This window comes from Elephas maximus, chromosome 1 (genome assembly GCF_024166365.1).
Source record: "Elephas maximus indicus isolate mEleMax1 chromosome 1, mEleMax1 primary haplotype, whole genome shotgun sequence".
NCBI classification, from domain to species: domain Eukaryota; kingdom Metazoa; phylum Chordata; class Mammalia; order Proboscidea; family Elephantidae; genus Elephas; species Elephas maximus.
The window spans coordinates 176706295-176725808 of NC_064819.1; the positions used below are offsets into that span (position 1 = coordinate 176706295).

Genomic DNA, 19514 nt, shown 5'->3' on the forward strand with positions numbered 1-19514 from the left:
TTGTGGAGTCGAGAGTGCACCGTCCCAGCAGGGGAACCTTAACGTTGGGGGTGGGGCTGACAGAGAAGCATATGACCGTAACTCCAGCGGGCCAGACCCCCCGGGGGCAATCTCCACACAGCCAGCACACATAGGCTACGCGCCCCGCGGGAATCTCAGATATAATAGTCATTCCAAGCAAGACAAGCAACTCTGGCTATATTCTGAGGTGCTACTCTCCTATCTCTCTGATCCCTCCCCACCCTCCCCAGGCGGCTTCATTCACATCCGAATAGCCTGAGCCAGAGGGAGAACTCTGATAGGGATCTGACTGCATTTTTTTTTAGGGGATTTTCTGGAAAAACTAGTTTCCCAGTGATGGCTCGGAGACATCAGTCCATATCAAACCACATAAAGAAGCAGACCATGACAGCTTCTCCAACCCCCCAAACAAAAGAATCAAAATCTTTCCCAAATGAAGATACAATCCTGGAATTATCAGATACAGAATACAAAAAACTAATTTACGGAATGCTTCAAGACATCACAAACGAAATAAGGAAAACTGCAGAAAAAGCCAAGGAACACACCGATAAAACTGTTGAAGAACTCAAAAAGATTATTCAAGAACATAGTGGAAAAATTAATAAGTTGCAAGAATCCATAGAGAGACAGCATGTAGAAATCCAAAAGATTAACAATAAAAGTACAGAATTAGACAACGCACTAGGAAGTCAGAGGAGCAGACTCGAGCAATTAGAATGCAGACTGGGACATCTGGAGGACCAGGGAATCAACTCCAACATAGCTGGAAAAAACTCAGATAAAAGAATTTAAAAAAATGAAGAAACCCTAAGAATCATGTGGGCCTCTATCAAGAAGGATAACCTGCGGGTGATTGGATTCCCAGAGCAGGGAGGGGGGACAGAAAACACAAAGAAAATAGTTGAAGAACTCCTGACAGAAAACTTCCCTGACATCATGAAAGACGAAAGGATATCTATCCAAGATGCTCATCGAACCCCATTTAAGATTGATCCAAAAAGAAAAACACCAAGACATATTATCATCAAACTCGCCAAAACCAAAGATAAACAGAAAATTTTAAAAGCAGCCAGGGAGAAAAGAAAGGTTTCTTTCAAGGGAGAATCAATAAGAATCAGTTCAGACTACTCAGCAGAAACCATGCAGGCAAGAAGGGAATGGGATGACATATACAGAACACTGAAGGAGAAAAACTGCCAGCCAAGGATCATATATCCAGCAAAACTCTCTCTGAAATATGAAGGTGAAATTAAGATATTTACAAATAAACACAAGTTTAGAGAATTTGCAAAAACAAAACCAAAGCTACAAGAAACACTAAAGGATATTGTTTCGTCAGAGAACCAATAATATCAGATATCAGCACAACACAAGGTCACAAAACAGAACATCCTGATATCAACTCAAATAGGGAAATCACAAAAACAAACAAATTAAGATTAATTAAAAAAAAATACACATAACAGGGAATCATGGAAGTCAATAGGTAAAAGATCACAATAATCAAAAAGAGGGACTAAATACAGAAGGCATTGAACTGCCATATGGAGAGTGATACAAGGCGATATAGAACAATACAAGTTAGGTTTTTACTTAGAAAAATAGGGGTAAATAATAAGGTAACCACAAAAAGGTATAACAACTCTATAACTCAAGATAAAAGCCAAGAAAAACGTAACGACTCAAATAACATAAAGTCAAACACTATGAAAATGAGGATCTCACAATTTACTAAGAAAAATGCCTCAGCACAAAAAAGTAGGTGGGAAAATGAAATTGTACAACAACACACATAAAAGGCATCAAAATGACAGCACTAAAAACTTACTTATCTATAATTACGCTGAATGTAAATGGACTAAATGCACCAATAAAGAGACAGAGAGTCACGGACTGGATAAAGAAACACGATCCATCTATATGCTGCCTACAAGAGACACACCTTAGACTTAGAGACACAAACAAACTAAAACTCAAAGGATGGAAAAAAATATATCAAGCAAACAATAAGCAAAAAAGAAGAGGAGTAGCAATATTAATTTCTGACAAAATAGACTTTAGACTTAAATCTACCACAAAGGATAAAGAAGGACACTATATAATGATAAAAGGGACAATTGATCAGGAAGACATAACCATAGTAAATATTTATGCACCCAATGACAGGGCTGCAAGATACATAAACCAAATTTTAACAGAATTGAAAAGTGCGATAGACACCTCCACAATTATAGTAGGAGACTTCAACACACCACTTTCGGAGAAGGACAGGACATCCAGTAAGAAGCTCAACAGAGACACGGAAGACCTACTTACAACAATCAACCAACTTGACCTCATTGACTTATACAGAACTCTCCACCCAACTACTGCAAAGTATACTTTTTTTTCTAGCACACATGGAACATTCTCTAGAATAGACCACATATTAGGTCATAAAACAAACCTTTGCAGAGTCCAAAACATCGAAATATTACAAAGCATCTTCTCAGACCACAAGGCAATACAACTAGAGATCAATAACAGAAAAACTACGGAAAAGAAATCACATACTTGGAAAATGAACAATACCCTCCTGAAAAAAGACTGGGTTATAGAAGACATCAAGGAGGGAATAAGGAAATTCACAGAATGCAATGAGAATGAAAATACTTCCTATTGAAACCTCTGGGACACAGCAAAAGCAGAGCTCAGAGGCCAATTTATATCGATAAATGCACGCATGCAAAAAGAAGAAAGAGCCAAAAGCAGAGAACTGTCCCTACAACTTGAACAAATAGAAAGTGAGCAACCAAAGAATCCATCAGGCACCAGAAGAAAACAAATAATAAAAATTAGAGCTGAACTAAATGAATTAGAGAACAGAAAAACAATTGAAAGAATTAACAAAGCCAAAAGCTGGTTCTTTGAAAAATTAACAAAATTGATAAACCATTGGCTAGACTGACTAAAGAAATACAGGAAAGGAAACAAATAACCCGAATAAGAAACAAGAAGGACCACATCACAACAGAACCAAATGAAATTAAAAGAATCATTTCAGATTACTACGAAAAATTGTACTCTAACAAATTTGAAAACCTAGAAGAAATGGATGAATTCCTGGAAAAACACTACCTACCTAAACTAACACATTCAGAAGTAGAACAACTAAATAGACCCATAACAAAAAAAGAGATTGAAACGGTAATCAAACAACTTCCAAAAAAAAAAAGCCCTGGCCCAGACGGCTTCACTGCAGAGTTCTACCAAACTTTCAGAGAAGAGTTAACACCACTACTACTGAAGGCATTTCAAAGCATAGAAAATGACGGAATACTACCTAATGCATTCTATGAAGCCACCATCTCTCTGATACCAAAACCAGGTAAAGACATTACAGAAAAAGAAAATTATAGACCTATATCCCTCATGAACATAGATGCAAAAATCCTCAACAAAATTCTAGCCAATAGAATCCAACAACACATCAAAAAAATAATTCACCATGATCAAGTGGGATTTATACCAGGTATGCAAGGCTGGTTTAATATCAGAAAAACCATTAATATAATCCATCACATAAATAAAACAAAACACAAAAACCACATTATCTTATCAATTGATGCAGAAAAGGCATTTGACAAACTCCAACACCCATTTATGATAAAAACTCTTACCAAAATAAGAATTGAAGGAAAATTCCTCAACATAATAAAGGGCATCTATGCAAAGCCAACAGCCAATATCACTCTGAATGGAGAGAACCTGAAAGCATTTCCCTTGAGAACGGGAACCAGACAAGGATGCCCTTTATCACCGCTCTTATTCAACCTTGTGCTTCAAGTCCTAGCCAGGGCAATTAGGCTAGACAAAGAAATAAAAGGTATCCGGATTGGCAAGGAGGAAGTAAAGTTATCACTATTTGCAGATGACATGATCTTATACACAGAAAACCCTAAGGAATCCTCCAGAAAACTACTGAAACTAATAGAAGAGTTCGGCAGAGTCTCAGGTTATAAAATAAACGTACAAAAATCACTTGCATTCCTCTACATCAACAAAAAGAACACCGAAGAGGAAATCACCAAATCAATACCATTCACAGTAGCCCCCAAGAAGATAAAATACTTAGAAATAAATCTTACCAAGGATGTAAAAGACCTATACAAAGAAAACTGCAAAGCTCTACTACAAGAAATTCAAAAGGACATCATTAAGTGGAAAAACATACCTTGCTCATGGATAGGAAGACTTAACATAGTAAAAATGTCTATTCTACCAAAAGCCATCTATACATATAACGCACTTCCGATCCAAATTCCAATGTCCTATTTTAAGGGGATAGAGAAACAAATCACCAGTTTCATATGGAAGGGAAAGAAGCCCCGGATAAGCAAAGCACTACTGAAAAAGAAGAAGAAAGTGGGAGGCCTCACTCTACCTGATTTCAGAACCTATTATACAGCCACAGTAGTCAAAACAGCCTGGTACTGGTACAACAACAGGCACATAGACCAATGGAACAGAATTGAGAACCCAGATATAAATCCATCCACGTGTGAGCAGCTGATATTTGACAAAGGACCAGTGTCAGTAAATTGGGGAAAAGATAGTCTTTTTAACAAATGGTGCTGGCATAACTGGATATCCATTTGCAAAAAAAGGAAACAGGACCCATACCTCACACCATGCACAAAAAGTAACTCCAAGTGGATCAAAGACCTAAACATAAAGACTGAAACGATAAAGATCATGGAAGAAAAAATAGGGACAACCCTAGGAGCCCTAATACAAGGCATAAACAGAATACAAAACATTACCAAAAATGATGAAGAGAAACCCGATAACTGGGAGCTCCTAAAAATCAAACACCTATGCTCATCTAAAGACTTCACCAAAAGAGTAAAAAGACCACCTACAGACTGGGAAAGAATTTTCAGCTATGACATCTCAGACCAGCGCCTGATCTCTAAAATCTACATGATTCTGTCAAAACTCAACCACAAAAAGACAAACAACCCAATCAAGAAGTGGGCAAAGGATATGAACACACACTTCACTAAAGAAGATATTCAGGCAGCCAAGAGATACATGAGAAAATGCTCTCGATCATTAGCCATTAGAGAAATGCAAATTAAAACTACGATGAGATTCCATCTCACACCAACAAGGCTGGCATTAATCCAAAAAACACAAAATAATAAATGTTGGAGAGGCTGCGGAGAGACTGGAACTCTTATACACTGCTGGTGGGAATGTCAAATGGTACAACCACTTTGGAAATCTTTCTGGCGTTATCTTAAACAGTTAGAAATAGAACTACCATACAACCCAGAAATCCCACTCCTCGGAATATACCCTAGAAATACAAGAGCCTTCACACAAACAGATATATGTACACCCATGTTTATTGCAGCTCTGTTTACAATAGCAAAAAGCTGGAAGCAACCAAGGTGTCCGTCAACGGATGAATGGGTAAATAAATTGTGGTATATTCACACAATGGAATACTACGCATCGATAAAGAACAGTGACGAATCTGTGAAACATTTCATAACATGGAGGAACCTGGAAGGCATTATGCTGAGTGAAATTAGTCAGAGGCAAAAGGACAAATATTGCATAAGACCACTATTATAAGACCTTGAGAAATAGTAAAAACTGAGAAGAACACATATTTTTGTGGTTACGAAGGGGGGAGGGAGGGAGGGAGGGTGAGGGTTTTTTATTGATTAATCAGTAGATAAGAACTGCTTTAGGTGAAGGGAAGGACAACACTCAATACGTGGAAGGTCAGCTCAATTGGACTGGACCAAAAGCAAAGAAGTTTCCAGGATAAAATGAATGCTTCAAAGGTCAGCGGAGCAAGGGCGGTGGTCTTGGGACCATGGTTTGAGGGGACTTCTAAGTCAATTGGCAAAATAATTCTATTATGAAAACATTCTGCATCCCACTTTGAAATGTGGCGTCTGGGGTCTTAAATGCTAACAAGCAGCCATCTAAGATGCATCAATTGGTCTCAACCCACCTAGAGCAAAGGAGAATGAAGAACACTAAGGTCACACGACAACTAAGAGCCCAAGAGACAGAAAGGGCCACATGAACCAGAGACCTACATCATCCTGAGACCAGAAGAACTAGTTGGTGCCTGGCCACAATCAATGACTGCCCTGACAGGGAGCACAACAGAGAACTCCTGAGGGAACAGGAGATCAGTGGGATACAGACCCCAAATTCTCATAAAAAGGCCATACTTAATGGTCTGACTGAGACTAGAGGAATCCCGGCGGCCATGCTCTCCAGACCTTCTGTCGGCACAGGACAGGAACCATCCCCGAAGACAACTCATCAGACATGAAAGGGACTGGTCAGCGGGTGGGAGAGAGATGCTGATGAAGAGTGAGCTAATTATATCAGGTGGACACTTGAGAGTGTGTTGGCAGCTCTTGTCTGGAGGGGGGATGGGAGGATAGAGAGAGAGGGAAGCTGGCAAAATTGTCACGAAAGGAGAGACTGAAAGGGCTGACTCAACAGGGGGAGAGCAAGTAGGAGTACGGAGTAAGACGTATGTAAACTTATATGTGACAAACTGATTGGATTTGTAAATGTTCACTTGAAGCTTAATAAAAGTTAACAACAACAACAAAAAAGGCCAGTGGTTCGGAAAAAATGTAGAACAATATTCCAACTCAAAAGAAAGACCAGACTTGCTGGCCTTACAGAGACTGGAGAAACCCTGAGAGTATGCCCCCAAGACACCCTTTCAGCTCAGTAATGAGGTCACTCCTGAGGTTCAACCTTTAGCTAAAGACTGAACAGGCCAAAGGAACAAAACAAGCTTAAAGGGGCGCATCAGCCCTGGGAGAGGCACTGGAAGGTAGGAGGGAACAAGAAAGCTGGTAACAGAGAACCAGGGTTGAGCAGGGAAAGCGCTGACATGTTGTGGGGTTGTTAACCAATGTCATACAACAATGTGTGTATTAACTGTTTGATGAGAAACTAGCTTGTTCTGTAAACCTTCATCTAAAGTTCAATTAAAAAAAAAAAGTTACAAAAGTTTGGCAGTTCAAATCCACCCAGATGTGCTTCAGAAGAAGACCTGGTGATCTGCTTCCAAAAGGTCACAGCCTTTAAAACTCTATGGAGCAGTTCTGCTCTGCACACATGGCATTGCCACGAGTCGGAATCAACTCTTTGGCAACTAACAACGACAATTAAAGAACTAAAATACTAAAATAAGGTAATATAATAGTAAGGCTTCACCATCATAATTATGTTTTTTTTCCCTCTGTTTTCTGATCTGTAAAATCCCACCCAGTGCCGTCGAGTCAGGGATATTAAAATTACCTATTTCACCAAACTGTTGTGAAGATTAAATGAATTAATATTTCTAAAGCGCTTAACAGATACCCAGGTAAATGTTAGGTACTCATCGAAAGTCATTTCTTAAATGCACAGGTGTGTCAGATAAAGATAAAAGAGAAAAGGAGCTATGTTTAAGGGCTTACACTTATGATGGTTTTCTTTTTGTAACAACTAGTAGATTCTACCACAAAAATATGTATTTCAGAAAAGTATAAATTCATAAGATCTAATATTGTCTCTCCTTTCTCTATAGACATACACCAATCCTATGATTACAGAAAAAATAGACGTCAATTAAATTATCACTTAATTCAGTACCTGTAAGATAACAAATCCTAAATATCATTTTAAAAATGTTCAAAGATTATTGTCAAGTAATTAAAAAGTTTACGTAGCTTTTCTTATCTTATATAAAATATCCTTAAATTAATGTCTGTGAAATAACCAAGTATTGCATACATTAACAACCTATTTCATATTAAAACAAATCATCACCAATGTCAATAATAAAATAAATAACTGTATTCATATCCACTTACTGCAATCTCTCTACAAGCCGACATGGATATTCCTGTGCCTTCAATTTGCTTCAACGCATATTCCTTTTCATCTTTTCTGCACATGAACAAAAAATAATCATTATATTTTCTACAATTACTTTCAGGTTAAAATTGTAACTACAAAAACAATGGAAATGTACTAAGTCTTCGCAATGATATGTAAACACTCTCACTACGCCATGCCTTGCTCAATATTTTTGGTGAAAGTATTTCAAATACAGAAATATATGAAATACCAAAAGATATTCATGTCACACTGAAAACATCAAACAGAGTCAAAACACGAAATTCAAAATTGAAACAGAACAGGATACTAAACAAAGAATAAACAAGCATAAATATAAATATAAACCCAAGCATATTGCAAGATAATTCTACTCCTGTCTTAATATCTGAATCTATGAAAGCATTCTGTTACATTCACTACAAATATAAATGACAGACACAAACTCCCAGATTGGTTTAAAGTAATTCCATAGTACAGAAGCATTTATGAGGGAGGAGCCATAGAAGAATGTTAGCTGACCCACTGGTACATCCTGGTTCTCATCTAGAAGAGAGAACATTCAAAAGCCCTAAGACATCAGCCAACAGCCTTCAAAAGACTTCAAAAATTCTAGCCACCAACCTCCCATTTTCAGGAACTCTGGGAGAAACCCAGTAGTTACAAGTGGATTCGTCAAATAATGAGATAGGATTAGGAATTCTGGGGAACCTTAATAGTTATCAGGGTGCTTAACCAAGAGAAGACAGCAGTTCAATAACGGCAATAAATCCCCTAAAATTTCTAACAGTATGAGATAAGTGGCTGGTACAACACAGTATCTTCAGGGTACTTACACCAGAACCACACCAAGGCCCCAGCTGAATGCCCTGACTGTAGTTCATACCATGGGCTGTTTGGATAACAGGGGCATAACCCATACGCCCCAAGTTTTGTCTTTTGATTATGTTAGAGCCTTGTGTGGTCTTTGTCAAATGTCCAAAAGCAAAAAACCAAACCCACTGCTGTAGAGTCGATTCCAATTCATAGCAACCCTATAGAAGAGTAGAACTGCCCCATAGAGTTTCCAAGAGTGCCTCGCAGATTCAAACTGCCGACCTTTTGGTTAGCAGACCTAGCACTTCACCACTACACCACCAGGGTTTCCCTGTCAAACGTAGTGCCTAATAACGCTGCATCTGTATTACTCAGCTATTCCTCATTTTCCCCATTCTGTGTTTACTAGCAAAGAAAGCATTTAAAAACATTTTTAAAAACATCGTTTTATTGGCTACCACTACTCAACAGTCTGATCAGGAGTGTAATAGAGGGATTCTGATAAAAAGGGAGAAAAATGTGCAACAGAACTTCAAAACCTTAAAGACTCCAAAGGCACTGGACCTACTGAGTCTAGTGGAATTCCAACACCATGGCCCTGAGTTACTCTTCAAACCGTGAATTAAATCTATCCTCTGAAAGTCACCTTTAAACTAAGTAACTGTTTAGTCCAAAGAGTAAAGATTGTCACCCTTCAGTATTGGGTTACTTAAAAAAAAAAAAAATCATGTGTATAAGACCAAAGGATCAAAAGCTATTTAAAAGCATGGAAGAGAAAGTTGGGGGGTGGGTGGGGTGCCCAGGAAGATGAAGTAAATGGAAATGAAACAACTAGAAATAATAAGAATGTTGACACAATGTGAAGAATAACCAATGTCATCGGATCGTTATGTCTAGAAACAATATAATAGGAGTGGGTTTTACTATGCATATTTTCACCAAAAACAAATTTTTTAAATACAATCACTTTATGCGCCTTTTGAAGATTTTCACCATTATCTGTGTTTTGGGCAAATAATTGAATTATGGTTTTCTCCAGTGATCAGTTTGAAAATTATACCCATTTTTTTTTCCAATAAGAGGCATTCAGGAAATAAGTAGCATTTTGATAAACAAAATACACCAGATATGTCAAGAAGATAGACTGTTATGCAATTCTTAAAATGAAAGCCATGAAGATTAGAAACATTGAAAATGTTTACCGTATACTCTAGATGAAATATACAAATGATATTACATAAAAATACACATACATATATACCTATGTTAGAGGTAATAAAAAATGAAAAACAGTTGTATTTACAAGGAGCTATTTTAGCTAACTTGAGTGCTACTACTATGTTATCTTTTTTATTAAAAGCAGAGGAAAAAAGAAAAAAGCCCAAATAATTTGATACTCTAGAAATATTCACCTATTAAAACAATCTTGAGTATTTTCAAAGTGATATCTTAGGCTTGTCTTAAAAGAACAAAGTCAAAAATAGGAAAAGCCTATGTGATCCTATTTTTTCTTTCTCTCCATTCTGTTTCCCCCCAACATAAAACTAGGCTTTGTTCCAACCACCCAGAAACCAACCACCCAGAATCCAACCACCCAGAAATCACTAAGAAACACAAGCAGCAGGTGACTGAATGTAACTAAATGTAACTAAAGTCAAATGTCCCCCTCTACCTTAAAAGCACCTGTAAGTAAAATCACATGTGCCTGAGATGCTATCACAATGCTTATAATGTAAATTTTATACATTACCCATTAAGCCTACTCCCAGGTATTAATTACTAAATATTTACAATTAACAAATTCTTGAAAGAAAATTATATCAGCTTTCTGACAAAATTTTCATATGGAACCATAATTTTTCATCAGAAATATTTCAATCCCCAGCTCTTCTAAATGAAGTACTCCAGAAGCTCATGTAATTGCACAGTTTTATTTTTAATACTGTAAAGAAAATTACACAATCTGGATAGGTTATCGTTGCTATGGAAACTATAAGATTTTTGCAGGAAGTCAAAAAGTGCAAAATCAACACATCACATTAATGGCTTTTGAATTTCACATCCAGGCTGTCAAAGGAATTTGAATGCTTGAGCAGAACAGGCTGAAGCAAAAGGCCTCTTACTCTGAATTACACAGATAGGAACAAGGGACAAACCCAGCAATTATTGCACTTAATTAATTTAAATGTAACTTCCATCTGTTACATTAATAAAATACTCAAAGATCTTAATATTTAGGATGTGCAGCTTTTAAACTGAGAATGAAGGAAAGTATGTATATCACTACCATTTCTCTTTTGTACATGAACTGTCAGATGGCAAGTGATGTGGCACCTCTGAGGTCTGCCATATGAAGAAGTAGCAGGGTCCCAGAGGGCATATGGGACTGCCTGGCACTGTATTATATCAATGCCAATCTTTGGTCAGATGCCAATACCTTAGTTACAAAGATTAAAGATGCATCTTTCACCATAACATCTAGAAACATTTCAATGACTTGCACACAGGGTGAGGAAGCTTTATTGCTCCCATTGCACGTGTATACCGCCTCTCCAGGAGTTCTTCCAAGTGGAGGTGGCAATTCAACTCCCACAGATCAGATGTCTCAGGTGCATATAATATTAAGCGTCATAAAAACACAATTTGCTCTTTTGCATGACAAGGCTGAAAAGCAGGTGAAACTGCCCCACACTGTTATAATAAACTAGCTTAGTTCTTCCTTAAAACTGTTTTATTTCTAAATAACATAAAGACAGACACAGCAATCTCAAAATATTTAGCCTTCAGGGAAACTGCTTTCCAAATTTTAGTGCATATTAGATAGTACGATTAGAGCAACTGCATGTTGTTGAAAATAAACAAAAGAAGTTACTACGTAAATTCAAGATAATTAAAAACAACATACTTGTAGCATATAAATGGATATATGCTATACTGAATTATCTTAAATTTAAAGACCTTTCTTCTACACGTCTGTAATGTTTATCAAAACCATACAAGCTTCACTTTCACTAGTCATAATGAAAAACAATTGTTTAATGGGAACACTATGTAACAACCAAATAGAAAAATAAATTTGGCAGAGGCTTGATCCTGTTAGGTGTTCCATCTGAGGCACTATGTTCTGGAAAACTCTTGATGAATGCAATTCTATAGATAGTAGAAAAATAAGAAGCACATATTTGTACAAAGAGTAGAAATCATTACCTTAAAAGGAAAGCTTTATCCCAGAAAACCAGGCTCAGTAGTAAAATTTAAATGCACTTCAGGGAAGAACTTCTCAAGCCTAGAGAAGCAAGTCCAGTAGGAACACCTCTTAAATGAGATATTAGGAACTGGTTTAATGAAAAAAACACTCATACCTTTTGATAATGTCCAAACTTAGTGGCCAGCCCCTCAATCAACTGAAGCATCATTCAGCAGTCTATATGCACAGGTATAGTTAAGATCTAACCAAAACCCCTTTTGTTACTATCAAAATTAGACAGGCCCAAGACTCTTTGGCTCCAATCAATAATACTACCAGCTGTCCAGACCAGCTCTGGCCATCTCTAGTCCCAAGGACCTACAGCAGACAAATCATTTAGAAGCATTTTTAAGAAAAGACGAATGAATTCAAACTCAAGCAAGACTGAGGGGAAGATCTTAAAGTCTTCAAATAAGACCGTTAAAATCCTTTTTTGTTTATAAGAAAAAACAGAAGAACCTTACTATTTTATATCAATCAACAAATAATTCTTAAGCTTATGTTATGTGTCCCAACAGTGGGCCAAACTCTTAAGGACTGTTACAGACTCACTACCCTAGATATCAGGGAGTTCACAATCCATCTGAGAAAAGACACTTGAGTGAGGAAGAAATATAAACAAAAGCTCTGATATGACACACACACCCACACTCCCACCCTCATGAAGTATGTGTAACAGGCACAGAGAGAATGAGATTAATAATTCTTTCAAAACCTTAAGAAGGTACTGCATGTGCTATGCCTTGAAGGGAGAAATCCCCCGGGCAGAGGGGGAGAAGAAGGTCAGATAATGCCAAGCAGAAGTATAAACAAAAAAAAAAAACATCGCCATTGAGGCGATTCTGTCTTACAGTGACCCTATAAGACAGAGTAGAACTGCCCCATAGGGTTTCCAAGGAGCACCTGGTGGATTCAAACTGCCAACCTTTTGGTTAGCAGCCGTAGATCTCAACCTCTGTGCCACCAAGGTTTCCCAAGCAGAAGTATGGCATGAGAAAAATAACAGAAGTATTTTCAGGAAATAGGTGGTATTCAGTACGGCTGAAGAGCAGAATGTGTGATAACGATGGGTAGGGGGTTAGGTTAGAAAAGTAAACCGTGCCAGAAAAGGGTAGGGACCATATGAGTCCTACAAAGAAGCTTGCACTTCGTATGTAAACAGTTTGGAGTCAAAGGTTTTTAGAGCATAGAAGGAACATTAACAGATCTTTGCTTGAAAAGACAACTGGGAAGAGAAACGGGTGGCCAGGCAAACATTTGGCAGGTTGTATCAACTGTCCAGATAAGAGAAGATGGGAGATTAGATTAGAGTAGCGGCAGAGAAGAATAATAATGGATTCAAAAGACATTTCTTGGACAGAACTGACAGAATTTAGTAACCAATTTGACTCTGTATTTGAAGAAGAGGGATGCTGAAAATGGATGAAGTTTCTACTTTGTCTAATTGCGTAACTGGCAATGTCATTAACTGAGAAAATATCACAGGAGATGTCAAGTTTGGAAAAGTTAATAAAATGGTTTGGGCATGAATTGAGCTTAATGTATGGAAAATATCCATAAAGATGGTAAAATTTGGAAATGTTGAAAAACATTAAAGATACTTCATTTGAGGGGAAAAGTGTGGGACAGCAAGAGGAAAGGTTGTTCATGAATATGCATAACTTTCTGAGGATGCTAACCTCGAACTGTTGAAATAAAAAGCTCAGTAGAGAGAACTGATAGAGGAATGATGACACATAAATGGAGAGCTAGAGATTTAAGACCTTAACTCTGTAACTGCTGCTTATTAGTTCCTTTCCTCATCAATTTTTTTTTAGTAAGAAAAGTTTCATAAAAGCAGAAAAATTGAAACTCCAGAAAAATGAACACCCACATACTCTCAATCCAGATTCAGCCATCATTTTTCCATATTTTGCTTTATTTCTCTCTATATCTCTCTATCTGTTTATCTATCTTGGTCCATAAACATGCTTCTTGTTGTTGTTCAATCATATGAAATTAAATTGCAAATGTCATGACATGCCATGCCCAAATGCTTAAACCTTTATCTCCTAAGTATAAGGGCATTCTCTTGTATGACCACAATACCACTATCCTATTAATTTAAGAAAATTAATAAAATAAAAATTAAAAAAAAAAAACATAATATCTAGTGCATATTCAAATTTTCACAGATCTCCTACAAATAAATTTTTATAGCTGTTTTTATTTGAGCCACAATTCAGTCACGGTTTTCACGCATAATATTTGGTTGTTATATGTCTTGAATCTGTGCCCTGGCGGCACAGTGGTTAAGCATTCAGCTGCTAACTGAAAGGTCAGCAGTTCAAACACATCGGCTTCTCCACGGAGATGTACCAGACTGTTTCCATAAAGATTACAGCTGTGGAAACCCTATGGGGCAGTTCTCTGTTACATGGGGTAGCATGTATCGACCCAATGGCAATAGGTTTGGTTTTGGGTTTGGTTTAGAGAGTTAAAGAGAAAAACAGTAAGAAAGCAGTATACAGAATTCAAGGAACAAGGTTTAAAGAGTAAGTGGCCAAAAGCATTAAATACAGAAGGTTAAATAGGAGAGAACAGAAAAGAGGTTATTAGATTTGGCAGTAGATGACATTTCGCAAGAACGTAATTGGTAGTGCAAATACTTTGTTCAAAACTGTCACAATGACTTACCATACTTTATTTTTTTTTTTATTATAATTAGTTGGAATTGACTTATGCCCCTTACTCCACTCCCAGCTGAGGAAGGGGTCTATTTCACTCATTTCTGTATATTCTAGAGGAGCTAACAAAGCACTCTGCAAATGGTAGGAACTAAACATTTGTTGCATTGAAGTACACTTGTTTATTAGTTATAATCAATTTAAAAAATATTTTCACAGTAATAGGACAATCTGGAAAACTTTCTCTTAAAATTATAAATCTAAAGATAAGAAATATATTCTGAAAAATTAAATGAATATTACAGTGATATTCAAACACCAATATTTTTACTGGCAAAATAATCATATTAAAAATTGACCAGAAACCAACTATTTTCTTCTAGAAAAAAGGAGAAACATATCAATATTTTGTCATCCCCAAGTCCAGCACTGTCAGGTCAGAGAGAACTAGATCGCCGGATCAGATGGTACCGGCACCAGATCATCAAACTGCTTCCCGCAGGCGCATTTTTAATTTTCAGTCTTTATGAAGTCATCTCAAATCATAATATCAATGAAAGCTAAAGACATAAAATAAAAAATTAAGTCAAGATGTCAAAAAGCAACACCCTTTAAACAGAAATATATATGTAAGTTTTAAGTTTCTGTCAAACCTAGGCCACGGAGGAATGTCTTTTCCGAAAAATTTAGTTTTTGCATGTTTCCCTATTTGATCTTAACTTCTGTGATAACAATGTCTCTTTCCTAATATAGTAAGTATCCTTACTAGAATCCAAACCACTTGATCTTTGTAAACCACCATTTCCGAAACATACTTGAAAGAAAAAAGCTAATTCCTTTGAAAACTTTACCTGAAACTCTAATCACCACAGCACATAAATCAGAAGGTAAAAAGTCAACCATCAACCATGAAGAATTATGTTGCAGGTCTTAAACGCTAGCAAGTGGCCATCTCTGATCCATCAATTGGTCTCAATACTCCTGGAGCAAGGAAGAATGAAGAACACCAAAGACACAGGTAATTATGAGCCCAAGAGACAGAAAGGACCACATAAACCAGAGGCTACATCAGCCTGAGACCAGAAGAAGTAGATGGTACCCGGGTACAACCCATGACTGCCCTGACAGGGAACACAACAGAGAACCCCTGAGGGAGCAGGAGAGCAGTGGGATGCAGACCCCAAATTCTCATAAGACCAGACTTAATGGTCTGACTGAGACTAGAAGGATCCCGGTGGTCATGGTCCCCAGACCTTCTGTTAGCCCAAAACAGGAACCATTCCCAAAGCCAACTCTTCAGACAGGGATTGGACTGGAATATGGGATGGAAAATGATACTAGTAAAGAACGAGCTTCCTGGATCAAGTAGACACATGAGACTATGTGGGTATTTCCTGTCTGGAGCGGGGATGAGAGGGCAGAGGGGGACAGAAGCTGCCTAAATGGACATGAGGAGAAAGAGTGGAGGGAAGGAGTGTGCTGTCTTATTAGGGGGAGAGCAATTAAGAGTGTATAGCAAGGTATATACAGGTTTTTATATGAGAGACTGACTTGATTTATAAACTTTCACTTAAAGCACAATAAAAATTAATTAAAAAAAAGAATTATGTTGCAGATGCTGTAGTCATAGAAAAGCATTCATGACATTTTTTAAAAGCAAATTATAAAACCACATACTCATTTCTGCAAGAAAATAAGTGTACATTCACCAAAATATTAACAATAGATGCTTTTCTAATTTTTCTGTAATGAACATTTTAAAAATACCCCCAACTCATTGCCATCAAGCTGATTCTGACTCATTTCAACCCTACAGGACAGAGTAGAACTGTCCAGCAGGGTTCATAACCACCAACCTTTCAGTCAGAGCCAAGTGCTTTAACCACTACACCACCATGGCTTCTTTAATGAACATCAACTACTTGTATAATAATTTTCTTTTAAAAGTTTCCACATAGGTTGACCTGAATTAGTCTATATATACATTTATGTAATTCTTTGTAATAAATTTCTTTCAATGTAACCCGAACCTTGTCAAATGATCCGTTCCATAGGACTCTCAACCTGAGATCCATTTCTAACACTAAAAAGGTGAAAAATAAGAAGTTAGGAAAATAAAGCTGCTCCTCATCCAAGAGCAAAGATAAATACCAACGTAATGAGCCAATAAACTCCTAACTTATGAAGGGAAAACGGTATATTTTCTTTTATCATTAGGTTAACCTTAAAACAAAGGTTAATGCTATCAGTACTACAACACATTTACAGTAAGAGTTGTTATAATAATAGTACACTTACAGAGTACCTAGTACATGGCAGGCACTGTTCTAAGAGCCTCAACTATATTATCTTCTTTCATCCTCGCAATATGTTAGGAGGCAGGTACTACTACCATCCTCATTGCACAGACGAGGACACTGACACAGTAGTTAAGTAACTTGCCCTAGATGGCATAGCTAGTTAATGGCAGATCCAGGATTCACACCTAGGCAGGCTGGTTCCAGAGTCTGTGCTTTTAATCACTACAGGAAATATTTTCATTTCTTCATATTCCACTTCCAGGGAAAAGGGAATAGCGTGTGTCAAGATTCACAGGCAACAAAGCACAATGCATCCGAAGTTCAACGCAGCTCATTTAGAGAGGTACAAGCAAGTACTAAGAGTTGAAGCCGAAGAAGCAAACAGGGCCAGATCAAGCAGAGCAGGTAAACTGTATAAGAAAACTGAACTCCAATCCACGAACAAAAGATAAGGATTCTAAGCAATCTGTGTTTCTGTGAATAATCTGAAGGAGACGATGGCCCAAGGAGACCAGTTAACAGGCTTCTGTAGTAGAGAGGTGAAAGCAGTCTAAATGAAGATGGTAGCAGAGGGAATAAAAAGAAGTGGCTGGATTTAAACAATAATTAGGAAACAATATTAACAGAACATGTAGTGAAGAAATAAAAATAAAAACACTTCTTAGTTTCCGGCCTGGACAACTATGTGATAGTGGTGGTGCCATTGACTGAGTTAAGAACAACAGATTGGGGAAGTTTGAAGGAAGGTGAAGTTGATAGGACTGTGGTGTCACCTAAATGGAGATGTCCAAAAGGTACTTCAATGAACCTATAGCTCAAAATGGAGATGCAGGCTAAAAACAGGGAAGTATTTAGAAATTGAAGTCATGAGAGTAGAAAAGATCACCCAAAGAGTGCATGAAAAGTGGGAAAAAAAAAGGAAGGCCTAGGACATAACCCTGAAGAACATCATTTAAGGAGAAGTTTCCAAAAATACTTATACTGTATACTGCATTATTTGGTACTTAATACTGCTAAGTGGTTTCTAATTAGATTATTTTACCTGTCTTCCCAATGAAATGTTAAATTCCCTGAAAACAATGACACCTCCTATAGACCTTTTGTAACTCTGTGGCATATTGCCGGACATTTGTGGGGTATAGGGTCACTATGAGTCAGAATCAACTGGACAGCAGTGGATTTGGGTTTTTTTTTTTAACGGAGATACGAGAAAGGAACAAATAAAATATACCAGATTTTAGGAAAATCTTTTTCTTAGGATTCCTGAGATCTTCCATTTTCCCCCAGCCCTTCTGCTCCCTCAGTTACTGCTGCACTGACTGTTCTAACCCAGTAGGCAAAAATGAGCTTGGGATTTACACAATAGTTTTTGTGATCTGCTCTCTCATACTCAACACGCCATATGCAAACCCAGGAAAAATTATTTTGTTTAAGAAAAACAAAATGGGAAAGGAGGGGCCTTGTTTAAAATAAAAGAAAAATTTGTTCAATTGAATTTTACTACTACATTTGAAATTTTTATACTGTCAATCACAACATACTCACTGCTTTTGGCCCTCAGTCTTCTCCACACTAACTGATCTCCCTGACCTCTATCCCCTTATTCTTCCTATCCATCCAACAAGGTCAAGCTTTTCAGAAATTCTGTGAATACACCAGCCTCTTTATAACCCTAGGTCAAAGCTGTCTCCCGTGCATTCACGAAGCAGGTCTCTGCACTATACACAGGGCATCTTTTCATACTCTGTGATAGAAAGAGCTTGGGCTATGGAATCATACATCTATTATATTAATTCATCCACCTAATTGATTATTTATACCCTCAAATTATCAGTTTTTGCATCTATAAATCAGGAATAATACTTCCCTTGCAAAAGTATCTTGAAGATAATATATATAAAGCACCTAGCACAGTGTCCAGCACCTACCAAAGGCTCAGTTCTTGCATCAAAATTGTAATTTTTTTTTTTTTTTTTGTATGGAAGAAGTCCATGAAGAGACATTTCAATTAGAATGCTTACAAAGGAACACAGGAATATGAGTTTTTGGTAAATACATATCAACAAAAACGGAACAAGTATTTGAAATTCACATTTGTTATATGGTTATTTAGTTTTCTCTGAGCAAATAACACTATATATGTGTCTTCATAACCATCATAATGCCTTGTAACTAATACTCAAATATTTGATGGCTTGACCAATTGATTAGATGACTAAATTTAATTACTGGCTATCTGCCTTCTCTAATAAGATGGACATTCACAGTAAGTGTCTAGAACTAAGCTTTTCATTCAACAAATAGCTCTTGAGTACCTAATGTAGTACATACTGGGTACTACATAGGTTGCAATAATATATTGTGGTATATCTTTGCCCTACAGAAGTTCACGACAGAGTAGAGGAACTAAGTAATGTGCACAGATACTAAGTAAAAGGTATTGTATGAAAAAGTGCCTGAATCCATCACTTAAAATACTTCTATAATTATCCATTTAATCCCAACTTCTCATAGAACTTGAGAGGGAGGAAGTCTACCTATGCCCTGATA

The 19514-nt window shown here is 37.1% G+C and overlaps 1 protein-coding gene across 9 annotated transcripts in view; it reads right to left on the reverse strand.

The window, feature by feature from the left end:
• Positions 1-19514, reverse strand: part of CDK19 (cyclin dependent kinase 19) — a 190539-nt gene that overhangs the window by 134705 nt on the left and 36320 nt on the right. For 4 of the 9 annotated variants that reach the window (XM_049898882.1, XM_049898890.1, XM_049898930.1 and 1 more), the window contains one exon: positions 7911-7986. In XM_049898882.1, coding sequence (XP_049754839.1) covers positions 7911-7986 — 76 coding nt within the window. Of the gene's footprint in view, positions 1-7910; positions 7987-11958; positions 12038-15515; positions 15646-19514 lie in introns of those variants that run through there. The other 5 variants (XM_049898947.1, XM_049898940.1, XM_049898901.1 and 2 more) reach the window with 3 other exon arrangements.